Here is a 14,863-nt window from a genome sequence, read left to right as displayed (position 1 = left end):
GTGATCCCTGATGCAATATTATTTTATCCAGGCACACAGAACATGATCAAGGATAAGTGTAGAGTGGGTTTTATATAGGTAACCATGTTGTAGCTTAGTTTGTCCTACAGCCTCATCTATTAAAAAGTAAGTGAACTATAGAAGGGCTGATCACATTCTAGCCTTTGACTCACATAAGATATGGCAATGACCATAAAAGCTTGGTATCATTGGAAAGAGACACAACTGAATGTGAATATAATCATCCCTTTAAATTCTCCACTGTGTTCAAATACTGCCATGTGTTAGAAAAGATCTGAAATTTTTCTCTTACAAATTTTACGTCAGGGAAAATAGGGTTCTTAAAAAAAAGTTACAAAGGTATGTAATTTGGAGCAGAATTTTAGTGACAACGGTTTGTAATTTTGAAGAGTGTTATTGTCTGTAACAAGGAAATAATAGCATAAAAAGATATACTTGGCCAATTAAACCTCTCTCCTTTTAAGAGCTGAAAAAGAGTGGGGAGATGGAATCCGGGGGTTGTCCTTGAATGCTGCTCGCTATGCTTTGCTTCGGGTTGAGCAGGGCCCTCCTCACACCAAAAACTGGAGGTAAGAGTTGGAGTAAGTCCACTGCTTAATTAATACCATTGAGGAAGATGATTTCAGAAGAGGAAACCCACACATGTGGTTGTGTGTTTATAGTTAGAAGCTCTCTTTTCCTCTGATCATTTCTCTTAGTGTTGGACATATACATTTTGGTCTTTTGAAAAAAGGTTCTGTTCAGAAGTGTTGGATTTAGCCTGTGCACTGTAAAATAAAACATATATTGACCAATACTCCCTCTAAGCAGTGGAGTCTTTTGAGCAAAAAATTCCACTTTGTGAGTTACTGGCACTAAAGCTGTGAGCTACTGCATAAATTAGTTTGCCATTTTTCCTGAGCTAAGACAAAAATGTCTGAGCCGGAGGCTAAAAAACTGTGAGCTAACTCACACTAACTCAGCTTAGAGGGAACACTGACAGTGACCTGTTTGCAGGTTTTCTCTTTCTAAATTTTTGTTCTCCTCGACCTCTTCTTTTTTCCTTGCATATTAGCTCCTTATCTGCAGGTTTTCCATCAAGAGATAATATGAATTTCCATCCCTACAGCCATTTTATCCTGTACTTCCATATTCTGAAACATATGTGTGTGTTAAAATACATAAACACACAAATAGAGTGTAGTGTTCATTCTGTACTTTATCATCCCTTCAGGCCTCAAGTCTTGGTTTTGCTGAATTTGGATTCAGAACAGTTAGTCAAACATCCACGGCTGCTTTCTTTCACTTCTCAATTGAAAGCTGGAAAAGGATTAACCATTGTGGGATCTGTACTTCCGGGAATATACTTGGATAAATACACCGAAGCTCAAAAGGCTGAGGAAGTATGTATTAACTAAGAAATAACCCAACTTTTGCATAGTCACAGATTGCTTTCAGATATATGTATCAGAGCACTTTGTATCTTTACTGGCTGCTATAAAAGTTAAGTAAATTGCAAGTACTGATTTTAGAATATGCTAATTTTAGTATTTTAGCACACTTGTATGAATACTAATGAATATGAGTCCTCTCCCCCCGCCAAACTAGCAGATCGACACATCCAAATGCTATTGTATGCGGATGATGCCATAATTCTCTCCAGAACGTCTATAGGGCTGAAACAGGTCCTGAAAAAGTTCTCCTTTTATTGTGAAATTGAACATCTTAAAATTAACTATCAGAAAGCTAAGGTTATGGTCTTCAGGAAAAACACAAGGGCTAGGTGCTGGGAGATTCAGCTGGAATAAGTATCTAGTTTCAAATACCTGGGAGCAGAGGTGCAGGCTGCTGGTTCCAACACAATCCATAACAGCAGCGCCACTGATGCAGGAGAGAATCAGCAAATAGTATCCTGAAATTTTATTGGACTCAGGGGAATTACAATGCTCCAGCTGCACTTCGCCTGTTCAAAGCTAAGGCACTGGCCCAGCTAGCTTATGGAACACTTCTGGGGTCTTCAGCTTCCTCCTTGTCCTGCTCGAGAGAGTCCAATCCAGATTTCTCAGAACATTCATCCAAGTACCCAAGTGTGTATCAAAATCCTGGGTCCACTTGGAAACAGAAATAACTGGAGTAGAGCCTAGAATCTGTGTTCTTTCTATATATAAATGGGTCACTGGTAACATAAATCCTAAAGGGCTGTTCCCTCTTATCTTGCACGACCAATTTCAATGCAATTGGCTCCAAGTATTCCAAGCTGCCATTAGGAGGTTGGGGTTTTCCCCCCAAGCCCTTCTAAACCTTGGCATAGACCAGGCAAAATCATGTAAAGCAGAGAGCACTATTCTCTGATATTCTCAGTTCCCCAGACTATTTCTCTTCAGCAAACAGAAGATACATAGTTGCTCCCGCCACCTGCCTATACTTTCTTGAATCTCACAACATTAGAAGGGCCTTTATTTTAGCTAGGACTATGTCCCTGCCATCTGCGGTAGTAGAGGGGAGGTAGAAAGAGGCTCTGTTCCTGTTCCCAGCCTGAAATAGATTCTCTGGAGCATATATATTTTAATTGTTCTTTTCATACAGTGAGGCGAAGGGAAATTATTAGCCCGCTGTTGGAAAGGTTCCCTGGCAGATCAAATAAACACAAATTAGATTATCCTCTGCCAAATAGGAACCACAAAATAACAAGACAGGTGGCTAGGTTCTGTTCCCAGGTTTATAAAGAATGCAAAGAGCGAGACAAATAGGCCAAATTGAAAATCTTTTAACAAGTTTTAAAATGACTTTTTAAAATGGTTTAAAGGGTTAAATAATAACCTTTTAAATTCTTTTTTTACTGTTATAACCCTCAATTAATCAAATTTTAACGTGCAGATTCTTTGTGTTACTTTTTATAAGGTACTTTTAAGGTTGTTCTAGATGACTAAAATGTTCTGGTCAATGACTGTAATAATAAACTGAAATGAAATGAATATGAGTTTACTTTTTAAAAAGACTCTGGCCCAGTGGAGTCTTAACGTGTCCCAGCATTCCTCTCCCAACCCTGCTTCTTTGCCCACGGGCTTTCTCTCTCCTTGCCTTTTTTGCTTGCATTTCTCTCTTCTCTCTCCTTTTCATCATTATGTTTTACCAAAAATGATGTTAACCCAGATAATCCTTTCAGAGTTCTTCTGAGGATAAAAGAGAGAGGAGAACCATGTATCCTGGACAGTGTTTCTTGGCAGAAAAAGTAGATAGCATCAACATTTGGCTTAAAATTGAATATTATGGTATAAATGGATGTAAATTGGACTGAAAAAAGGTTTTGTTTGCATTGACTTCATCCTGCATGAAACTGAGAATTAAGATCAATTAATATGTAACAGTCTATTTCAGACTAACCTTATCTCTTTTTTTGAGAAAGTTGCTTCCTTTCTGGATCAGGGGAATGCTGTAGACATAGTTTATCTTGATTTCAGTAAGGCTTTTGATAATGTTCCACATACTGTCCTTCTTGACAACTTGGTAAATTGTTGTTTGGATCCTGTGACTGTTAAGTGGATCTGTAACTGGCTGACAGATCGCACCCAAAGAGTGCTTGTGAATGGTTCCTCAGAACCATTGAGAGTGGTTCCTCAGTGGAATAGGCTTCCTCAGGAGGTGGTGGGCTCTCCTTCCTTGGAGGTTCTTAAACAGCAGCTAGATGACTATCTGACAGCAATGCTGATCCTGTGAATTTAGGGAGAGCTGTCTTGAATGTCCTGCATTGCGCAGGGGGTTGAACTAGATGACCCCGTGGATCCCTTTCAATTCTATGATTCTATTATTCTAGTCTGGTATCATAATTAAAGTGTTGAACTAGGACCTGGGTTAAGATCCTTACTTGGCCATTACACTTGTTGAGTGACTTTGGGCCAGTCACCTTCACTCAACCAATCCTACCTCACAGGGTAGGTGTGATTCTGAAACAGAGGAAGGAAGAACCATGCATGCTTCTCTGAACTCCTTGGAGGAAGGGGGGGCAGATAAAATGTATGAGATAGATATAAGTATATCGCCTACAAGGAAAAAAATCATTATACTGTTATAAAACTCTGAAAGATAGATTACTAATTGATGCTTGTGTAATAGTGAAAAATAGTGGGCAGTCATTGGCATTTATGAATACAAATTAAAATACTGTGTTGGACACCATAACCATTTTTGGGCAGTTAAACAGGAGAGATGAAAGCCCCAGACTGTAGAAATTGGGACAGGACCCACCCATCTCATGTAGGACTCAGCTTTCTGTTTCTGTCTGTGCTGCTCCATCTAGCCAGGCTGTTATCCTGCAGAGGGCTTATATGTCTTAGGCCAGCACAAGCCATCTCAGAGTGGAGCTGCTGGTGCTTATGTAGAAAAGTTCCCCTCTCTGGATCCTGGTATCTGTCATGAACATATAACAATAAGGTTTTCTTGTTTGAGAGAGCAGACTGTGTTTCAGCTCCCTGTAGGCCTTAGCCACTCACTCACACTAACCATGAACATACCAGGGAAGGGCTGAAGTAGCTGGGAAATGCTGCCTTTTGCACATGCTCAGATGCAGCCTTTAGCAGTGCTCCTCAAGTCACTGGTAAAGTGGGAGGTTGTATTTAACTTGGGGTGGTGGTGGCATCAAAGAACAAGCACATGAACATGCTACATGTTAGATCCATGTATGGAGCAACATGAGAGACATTTGCAACTGTCAGATGTTGAAGCTCAAGATTCCACTTCTGCATGTCCAATGCAACAAGGATGTCCCATAACTGAGCTTCTCTGGGACTCACAATGCATGAGATTTCCCTTAAACTTTGCCCAATTAATCAGCCTCTTCTTGGAGCAGGACCACAACACTTTATTTTGGTTTGAATAATCAGTTAATATTGAAGATAAGTTATGTATTTTGGTGGGTGATGTCAAGCATGGTAAAAGCTCAATGTTGATCTATGGTTTTAGAGCCCTCCATAAACCTGGTCTGTGAAACATCATGGAGGGTCAGTGTAGTTTGGCTCTGTTATTCTCCCCCCCCTCTTCTTGCTTTATTGCTTTGTGTAGTAGAATAGTGAGAAACGAAACTAGTAACGGGAGAAGAAGAATGAACACCTTCCCATGCATTCCTGCACGGGAGTGTAAGCCACCTGGGAAAGCAAGGACAAGACACTGATAACATTGTGGGAACGTAGACATTTATGATAGTTTATGTGTTAGCTGTCATTCCTTATCCCCTCCTTTGAGGATCCTTTGAAGTGTGTCTTAAAAGAATTGTATCAATGTATTTCTAGTATCACTCTCAAGGTCCTGAACCAAGAGAGTATCTCGATTTAGCAATAAACGCAGTTTTGTGTCTACTTGACTCGTTCTTTTGAAAATCGCATGCTTGACAGTGATAGCATTTGCCTATCTACATATCTTATCCCAAGGGATAGTTTGCATAATGCAACATATAAAAACACAGGAAAATCTGTTTGGTTCATTGCTGTCTTTTCTATCAGATACAAAACTCTTACTCAAGTAGGAAGTTTTCTTGTGAATGAGACTGTGCTCTTGTGTAGGAGAATTCAACAATGTCCCAATGCAGTATGAACCACCTGTCTGAGAGGAGGCAACCTGCATTGTACATCTGAGTTTTCATCAAAATCTTGGTGGCCAGAACTTGTTCTAGCTAAGACATTGACCTGTATCTTCCCATTCCACTCAAACTGACTACTGCCTAAGGAGCCTTCCTCTGCCAGATGAAATTGTAGGGAGACTTTCTACCTACTTTAGTGTAGTGGTGGAATACAAGCCCATGTTATCTGGTGGCCTACTTGCACTATGTATTTTATTATTTACAATAAATTAAGATTAGATGCAGATAGAACCAAAGATCACTTCTGTGTCAGGAGCAGATTACTGAGCCCATTACTTTGACCTCAGCTGCTGTGTCCTACTGCAGATGTATTGTCACCTGCAGTTAGTAGTACAATTGCAAAGAAATAGTTGTATGTTGAGTTTATATTCACTTCCTTTTTCTCTGTTTAAACAAATTAACAGCTTCTTTTAAGATGTAAATCTAATTTCCAGGTAACAAAAGTGATAATTAATTCACTAATTGATTTCCACATTTTAGGCTATTAATTTTTTAAACTAAGAAGCATTTCTGGAAACAGTTTAAATTGTCATTGTCGTGAGCAGTTGGGTTTCTTGTGGTTTTGTGGAGTCTTAAAATATGACTAACTGGAAACATTGGCTTCACAAAATCTTGACTTGGATTTTTCTGAATACTTGGTTCTATCAGAATAGTTACTGATGGCCAAGAAAAATGTCAGTTTAAGCTATTGGTTCATGTTTATTTGGTATGGATTATATAGCTCTGGTTCAGGAGTGTCAAATATGTGGCCCCACCCACCTCACAGGGTGTCTGTTGTGGGGGAGGAAGGTAAAGGAGATTGTGAGCCGCTCTGAGACTCTTCGGAGTGAAGGGTGGGATATAAATCCAATATCTTCATCTACCTCACAGGGTGTCTGCTGTGGGAGAGGAAGGGAAAGGAGATTGTGAGCCGCTCTGAGACCCTTTGGAGTGGAGGGTGGGATATAAATCCAATATAATCATCATATTAGGATTTGTGACAGCTATAACTATTTTCTTCCTCTATAGAATATAAGATCCCTAATGGGAGTAGAGCGAACCAAAGGATTTTGCCAAATCGTGGTGTCATCCACTGTCAGAGACGGAATTTCCCATTTGATACAGTCAGCTGGCCTTGGAGGAATGAAGCATAACACAGTCTTGATGGCATGGCCTCAGTCCTGGAAGCAGACGGATAATCCCTTCTCTTGGAAGAATTTTGTTGGTATGTACTATATGGAATTGGTGCAATTATTGTAAAATCATGTAACACAATATGGGAAGGAATGGGCTTGCAGGCCCTTCCGTGTTCCTTCTTACTGAACCCCAAGAAGGTCAAATTAACTCCTGCCGGATCTTCCACTGAGGGGGAGCTGCCTACTCTGGGTTGGGAAAGATTTTGAGGGCAGGGTTTGAGGAGTGGAGAGAACTCAGCAAGGTATAATGTCCATTTTCCAAAGCAGTTGGAACTGATGTTTGTAGCCTGGGAATCAGTTGTAATTCCTGGATATCTTCAGCTGCCACCTGGAGACTGGCAATTGTACCTGACTGAAGAAACCTTCCTGCAACTCTCTTATGTCTTTGGTGTCATGAAAGATCTTTCTTAAAAGGGCCACAACCGCTGGAATAGTAGCAGTAGTGAAAGCAGCCTCTCTCTTGGAATTCATAGCAGGGACAGTAGAAACTACAGTCTCTTTGCTCCGGTCAGCAGCCATTTTGGATTTGGCCTTCTTGCTGTTGTCTCTTCCTCCTGCCAGCTTGAAACATCTCTGAAGAGTCTCAAAGTATGCCAAAGACAAGGTGCAATCAGACAGGCTTTTTGCCTGCCATAGCCACCCCCACCTCCGGATTTAATCAGCATGATCACATGCCCCCGTGCTGCACTTGCCTTTATCTCCTGGCCTGGCAACGACAACCTCCCACATGCATTAATGAGACACTGGGAACTTCCTGGAGGCCAAGTCGATGCAGTGCTTCCATGGTGCATTCCCAGCTGTCTGATCAGCCCTGGTATGCATCGCTTGCACAGGAGTGGTGCCTTCACTCTCCCCGGCACGTGTGTGCCCCATGACTATGCTGCAGGGTGGGTGAGCACCAGCTGATAGTTGCGACACATCTCTAACTGGAGCAGCTTTTTAAAAGCCGAGAGATGACCACAGCTAACTCCCAGTCTGATCTCACCCACATGCTACTATCTATCTCAGAAGTCTGGAGCTTACTCAGAAGTCTGGAGCTTACTCAGACATGCTGTGTATGGCTAGGAGGCTCCTCCACACTTCAAGTAACTCCTAGGTTTTATGAGCCTGTAGCATTCTGATGGCAGCCTAGATAGACTAGACCAGCCTTCTCTCATCAGAGCTCAGAAACCATGTGGGGTTGGACGTGGTTGGTACTTGTATGGGAGACCCCCAGGGAAGGCCAGGGCAAATCGCTTCTGCTCCTCTCTCGCCTTGGAAATCCCAGTGTCGACTCAGTCACCAGAAGTCAGTTGTGACTTGGCAGCTCACTTGACCTTCAGCATTCGGATGTTTTGAGACGTTCCTGATTCCTTTTGCAGACACTGTACGTGAAACTACAGCTGCTCAGCAAGCCCTTCTGGTTGCCAAAAACATAGATTTGTTTCCAGCAAATCAGGAGCGTTTCAGTGAGGGCAACATAGATGTGTGGTGGATCGTTCATGATGGTGGTATGCTGATGTTGCTTCCTTTCCTACTGCGACATCACAAGGTATTTGCATTTGTTTTACATTTGAATTGTAAGCTCCAAGGGACAAAGAATGATATCCCATGAAAAACCAAATTCCTTGATAGGATCCCCCCCGCCCCTACAGAGAGCTGGGGAGGGGGAACAAAAAAAAAGCAGCCTATAATTCATTTTCACTATCAAAAAGGTAACCAATTTGTCCCAACTGCTCTATGAATCTTTCGGGCTACAGTGATCTCCCGTGTGGCATTCAGGACCTTAATAAAAAAGTTGAACATTGTGAAAGCAATATCACCCCAGAGTCTGAAACAACTGGTGCTTGCACAGGGGACCTTTCCTTTTCCCAGATAGTCTTATCACTGCTTTACCTGTTGACTTGTATGTTTCTAAATGGTCCCAATTAATATGGGAGAAAATGAACTCTTTAGGTATCGATTTAGACTCCCTGGCTAACTCCAATGAAACCTATATATTCCAAACAATTCAAAGGAGAATCCAGGACATTGATTTACAACTAATAAAAGCTGGAGCAGAGGGGACTTGTTCCCCCCATTTCCTGGGTCTTGCCTTCCTGCAAAACTCTGATCGTTTTCGCACACAGCTTACCTCGCAGTCACAATCTTGTTCCCTCCGCAGCGTCTGGTCGGATTTCCCACCATCTGCGCCGGAGTTACAGGAAGTGCCGTGGCTTTTGCGTAGCAAACGTAAACCGCTAAAACCCAGTTTGACTATACGGACTATTGTTGGCAGGGTGATGTCTCTACTTTTTATTATACTGCCCAGGTTCGCCATAGCTGTCCTGCCAAGGAGCAAACATCTTTTAATTTCATGGCTACAGTCACCATCTGCAGTGATCTTGAATTCCAGAAATGTGAAGTCTGTCACTACTTCCATGTCTTCCCCTTCTATTTGCCAAGGTGTGATAGGGTCAGATGCCGTGATCTTACTTTTTTTGATGTTGAGTTTCAAGCCTACTTTTGTGCTCTCCTCTTTCACCCTCAACAAGAGGTTCTTTAGGTCTTCATCATTTTCTGCCATTAGAGTGGTGTCATTTGCGTACCTGAGGTTGTTGATGCTTTTCCCGGCAATCTTAATTCTGGTTTCTGCTTCATCCAGGCCAGCATTGCGCATGATGCACTCTGCATATAAATTAAATAAGCAGGGTGACAATATACATCCTTGTCGAACCCCCTTTCCTATTCTGAACCAATCAGTTGCTCCATATCCCATTCTGACAGTTGCTTCTTGACACTTATACGGGTTTCTCAGGAGACATGTGAGGTGGTCTGGTACTCCCATCTCTTTAAGGACTGTCAGAACTGGCAGAACTTCAAGAAAGGCCCAAGACTTAGTTGCAAGTATAGGCATTTATTAGAGAACTTCAGAGCTTGAGGTGCAGAATAATACTGATAACAGATAGCCAGTATTCGATACACTTTATGTGGTTCTGTTGACAACAATAAACCGATCACTCACAGAGGTAGAGACAACAGTCTGTTTCTCAGCGTTGTTATCAGGCAAGGAGGATGGAATCCCGCTGAGAAAGTGTAGGCCGGTCCGGCTTCAAAGGCCATCTGCAGATGTTGACCCTGGGCTATCTGTTACCCTTCAGTGATCACAGTTTGTTTGAAATGCACAAGCATACACAGCAAGGGAACTGGTTAGTGTTTTGGGCAGCTGCCTGGGTTAGTATTTGCTTTCAATATGGAGTCGGTTATGCTAAGGGCATATAGGAAAGTTACAAGTTTTGACATACTGCCCCCCCTAAGCTTTCGCCCTGGGCTTGTGTGGGTACAGTAGGTGGAATTTTTTAAGCAGTTGCGGGGCAGCTACATCACTGGCTTTGACCCACTCGTCGCAGCTCGGGGGGAAGTATTTCCAGCGGATCAGATAGTACAGAACCCCCTGGTGGACCTTGGAGTCCAGGATCTCCTGGACTTCATGGTGACTCTGGCCCTTCACTCGTGTAGGAGGTGGCTCGGGAGGGCAAGGGTGCCAGGATGTAGCCCCAGGATCTTTGCGAAGAAGGCTGCAATGAAAAACAGGGTGGATCTTACTTAACAGTTTTGGCAGTTCCAACTCCACCGTTACGCTGTTAATTACCCTTTTAATCGTGAATGGGCCCAAGTATTTGTAGGCTAGTTTCTGGCAGGTTTGTGGAAGGGGTAGGTTCTTGGTGGACAAAAAGACTTTCTCCCCCACCTTAAATTCCCACTGGGGAGAATGTTTCTTGTCGAACTGCCGTTTGTATTCCTCTTTGGCTTGTTCCAGGTTTTCCTTTATTGCTCCCCACCCTCATCGTATCCCCTCCCACCACTGCTGACAGGAAGTCGGCTTGGGCTCCCCTGCGGGTAGAGGGAGGTGGGGGAACGGCTTGCCTTCATAGCCGTTCACTATCTGGAAAGGCGAGGTTTTTGTGGAACTGTGTAGGCTGTTGTTATAGCAATATTCTGCGAAGGCTAGCAGCTCCAGCCAGTTCGACTGCTGGAAGTTGATATAGCACCTAAGGTATTGCTCCAGAAGCCCGTTCACCCTCTCCGTCTGTCCGTCTGTCTGCGGGTGGTAGGCGGAGCTGAGTCCTTGTTCTATTCCCGCAATTTTACAAAACTCCCGCCAGAAGTTGGCAACGAACTGTGGCCCGCGGTCACTAATGACCTTGTCTGGGAATGAGTGTAGGCGTACCACGTGATTAAAGAAGAGGTGCGCCAGTTTCTTGGCGGTGGGGAGTTGTTTGCATGGGATAAAGTGGGCTTGCTTGGAGAAAGTGTCTACTACCACCAGTATCACCGTTTTCCCCCGGGAGGGGGGTAGCTCGACTATGAAGTCCATCGAGACTACCGCCCATGGCCGGGTGGCTGTTGGCAGGGGAATGAGGTGGCCCGGTGTTTCCCCCCCCCTCCGTTTTGCCATGATGCATGTGGGGCAGGAGCTTACGAATTCCGACACATCCCTTTTTAATTGGGGCCACCAGAATTGTCTCGTGACTAAGTTCAGGGTCTTCACATAGCCAAAGTGCCCCGCTAGCCTGCCTGAGTGGCAGTTTTCCAGTACTTCTTTGCGTAGGGCTTTGGGTACGTAGATCTTCCCGTTGTGATACCAGAGCCCCCCTTCCCCCTTCGTTATTCCCTCGGGCCGATCCCCTCCCTCCGCTTCCGTCTCGGCCACAAACCGCTCTTTCCCTTTCAGCTCTGGGGCTCCGGTCGTTTTCCCCGATCGGGTGGTGACGCCCCCTGCTACCTGGTCTGGGGGGATTAGAGAGTCTATTATCTCCTCTCTTTGACTATCGTGCTGGGGCATGCGCGAGAGCGCGTCTGCGAGAAAATTCTTGGTGCCGGGGATGTGTTTTAGCACGAAGTCAAATTTTGCAAAGAATCCGGCCCACCGAATTTGCTTTGCCGTTAATTTGCGGTGGCCGGTCAATGCTTCTAGGTTTTTGTGGTCTGTCCGGATTTCAAACGGTACTCAGGCCCTTTCTAGCCACGATCGCCAGGTTTTAAGGGCGAACGTGACTGCGAAAGCCTCTTTGTCCCACACCGACCAGTTCCTCTGTTCGTTTGAGAATTTGTGGGAGATGTAGGCGCAGGGCCGGAGCTCCCCCCCCTCGTCCCTCTGCATTAATATTGCCCCCACCGCGACGTCGGAAACGTCGCATTGCACCACGAAGGGCTTTAGTTCATTGGGGTGGGCTAGCACTGGCTCGCTGGTGAATAACCTTTTCAGTTTGTCGAAAGCGCACTGACACTCAGGCGACCAGTTGAGGCGCGCCCCGGGTTTTTTCGCCTCCTCCCCCTTCCCTTTGGTTTTGAGGAGCTCCGTGAGGGGCAACATGTCCATGGAGAAGGGAGTCGGGTCCCGGATCTTGCGCCTCACTGCCGTTACTCCGGGCTCCAAGGGTCTGTCCTCTAATGGAGTGGTGGGCTCTCCGTCGTCTGGAGCCTTGGCCGCCATTCAGCCAGGTTGCCAGTTCGGATAAGTCCCAAAACAAAGGGATCAGTGTTATAATGTCAGAACTGGCAGAACTTCAAGAAAGGCCCAAGACTTAGTTGCAAGTATAGGCATTTATTAGAGAACTTCAGAGCTTGAGGTGCAGAATAACACTGATAACAGATAGCCAGTATTCGATACACTTTATGTGGTTCTATTGACAACAATAAACCGATCACTCACAGAGGTAGAGACAACAGTCTGTTTCTCAGCGTTGTTATCAGGCAAGGAGGATGGAATCCCGCTGAGAAAGTGTAGGCCGGTCCGGCTTCAAAGGCCATCTGCAGATGTTGACCCTGGGCTATCTGTTACCCTTCAGTGATCACAGTTTGTTTGAAATGCACAAGCATACACAGCAAGGGAACTGGTTAGTGTTTTGGGCAGCTGCCTGGGTTAGTATTTGCTTTCAATATGGAGTCGGTTATGCTAAGGGCATATAGGAAAGTTACAAGTTCTGACAAGGACTTGCCACAGTTTGTTATGATCCACACAATCAAAGGCTTTAGCATAGTCAATGAAGCAGAAATAGACATTTTTCTGATACTCCCATGCTTTCTCCATAATCCAGCAAATGTTGGTAATTTGATCTCTAGTTCCTCTATCTCTCCAAAACCCAGCTTGAACTGGTAGTTTCCAATCTACATACTGCTGAAGCCTAGCTTGTAGGATCGTTAACATGACTTTGCTGTAGGCATAGCCAAAACTTTATAGTTAGTAGCTATGCCCTGGTCTCAATCAAATGGGTTCCAGTCTCTAGGCATATTACCGCATAGCTAACACAGTTGGGGACCCTCCAAAATGCAGCATAAAACGCTGCCTGAATTTGCTCAAGTTGGAAATTAAGGGTGCAAACCCAAATGGGGATCCCGTATAACAACTGAGAAACTGTTTTAGAATTAAAACACATTTAGCAATTTTGTATTTTTAAGTAAAGGGTTGACTAAATTAGCCCTCAACTAATTAAATATAGGGCACTCCATAATCATATGTTCAACTGTTTTGATTTTATCATATGAGCATCTTCATGTTCTATTAGAGTATGATACTCCATTATATCTGCCCTCCAAAACTGCTGAGGGAAGAGCATTCATTCTTGCCAAAGCAAAAGCTCTTCTTAGGGTGAGGTCAGACGTTCATAAAATCCCGCTACGAGCATGAGTGGAGTCCGGGAGCATGTCGGATTTTAAGCGGTTGTCCAAACGTCAGCATCTACAAATGGTGGTTAGCTCGTTCGAGTCCCGCGTTGAGACGACTGGGGCGCGGACTAATTTGATACTGCTTTAAATCAAGAACAAAATCTTTCTGACGGTTCCTGAGCGGAGTTTCTCTTTTTGAATGCTCCATCGTTGGCGAATCGTCAGAAGTGCACCACCGCTTCCCTCCCAAAGCCCCTGCAAGTGATATCACTGCACCAGTGAATGAGCGAGCGAATGTTGGCTCGATAAATCGTTTGCCTGCCCTTATGTCCAGAAACAAAAATCACTTTGAAAGTAGATGTGAACTGATTTGAATTCCTGGGTTCTTTTCTGCACGCGTAGTGCTCGTGCTGGAAAAGTAGTGCCAACGGACTAGCAAAACTTTAGTGATCTGACCCATTTCAAAGCGACGCGCTGCAGATAGCAGGCAGCACTGCGCCTGCGCTAATGCAGATTGATGTCTCATAAAACGAGGTCCCGTAAAGCAATCTGATCGACCAGCAACGGGACCCACATGGGATAGAACGGGAGCCTGGCTGTTGTCTGATCGGAAAATTGGTTGTGCGGATTATAATACAGGCACGTTGCAGATGGATTTAATGGTGAGTGTGACCGCACCCTTAGATTTGGGAATGTCAGTTGAGAAAAAATATTTTGGCAGTTACATTGGGAGGGCATTTCCCAGATGGAGTGATGAACATACCCTAAAAGACATAATTGTGCCCTAAAAGGCATAATTGTAACATCCGGCTTTCTTACACACTTTTTAATTTTTCTCATAATGGCTTTAGTTTTAGTATTCTTAATAATATCATTTGTTATTCCTAGACATTTCATTTTCTTTTCCAGCAGTTGGTCTCATTGACTGGAATGTTTATCTGCCTGGATAAGCCCAAGCAGAGTAGATCCTTCCTCAGATTTAAAAACCTTTTCTTTGAAGAGAAACACTTTAATCCAAGCTCTGGCTTCCATCAATAATTCGCCAACTTCTGCTCTCACTGCTATGCCTGAGATACACCTGGGAGTTGTAAATAAATGTTGGCAAAAGTCATACTGGATGGAATCCATTTTTTCAGAAGCGTCCTGAATCCAAATTTCCACAGCGTACAGGAATCAGTTTGGGACCTCAGCATTAAATGCCTTTAAGGCTGAGGGGACAAATTCACCTCCTGATGAGTAGAAGTATTTTACAATTGTCCTCCCTACTCTCAAGGCTGTGTTCCTTGCTGGATCCAAGTGTATTTTCCATGTAGGAGATGCTTCAGAGTGGATTCCCATGTACTGAAATGTATTGACCTGTTCCATAGGCTGTGTCAGAACTTGTAACTTTTGCTCTATTTGCCTTGACCAAACTGACTCCATGCTGTAA

The 14,863-nt window shown here is 44.0% G+C and overlaps 1 protein-coding gene across 1 annotated transcript in view; it reads left to right on the top strand.

The window, feature by feature from the left end:
* Positions 1-14,863, top strand: part of SLC12A7 (solute carrier family 12 member 7) — a 104,837-nt gene that overhangs the window by 45,393 nt on the left and 44,581 nt on the right. The window contains exons 15-18 of the mRNA XM_060253941.1: positions 486-590; positions 1,235-1,403; positions 6,641-6,836; positions 8,169-8,338. Of these exons, the coding sequence (XP_060109924.1) occupies positions 486-590; positions 1,235-1,403; positions 6,641-6,836; positions 8,169-8,338 (640 nt within the window). The remainder of the gene's footprint in view (positions 1-485; positions 591-1,234; positions 1,404-6,640; positions 6,837-8,168; positions 8,339-14,863) is intronic.

This window comes from Heteronotia binoei, chromosome 14 (assembly GCF_032191835.1).
Source record: "Heteronotia binoei isolate CCM8104 ecotype False Entrance Well chromosome 14, APGP_CSIRO_Hbin_v1, whole genome shotgun sequence".
Taxonomy (NCBI): Eukaryota; Metazoa; Chordata; class Lepidosauria; order Squamata; family Gekkonidae; genus Heteronotia; species Heteronotia binoei.
Note: the sequence above shows the minus strand (reverse complement) of the source record. Positions and strands in the feature narration are given on the sequence as shown.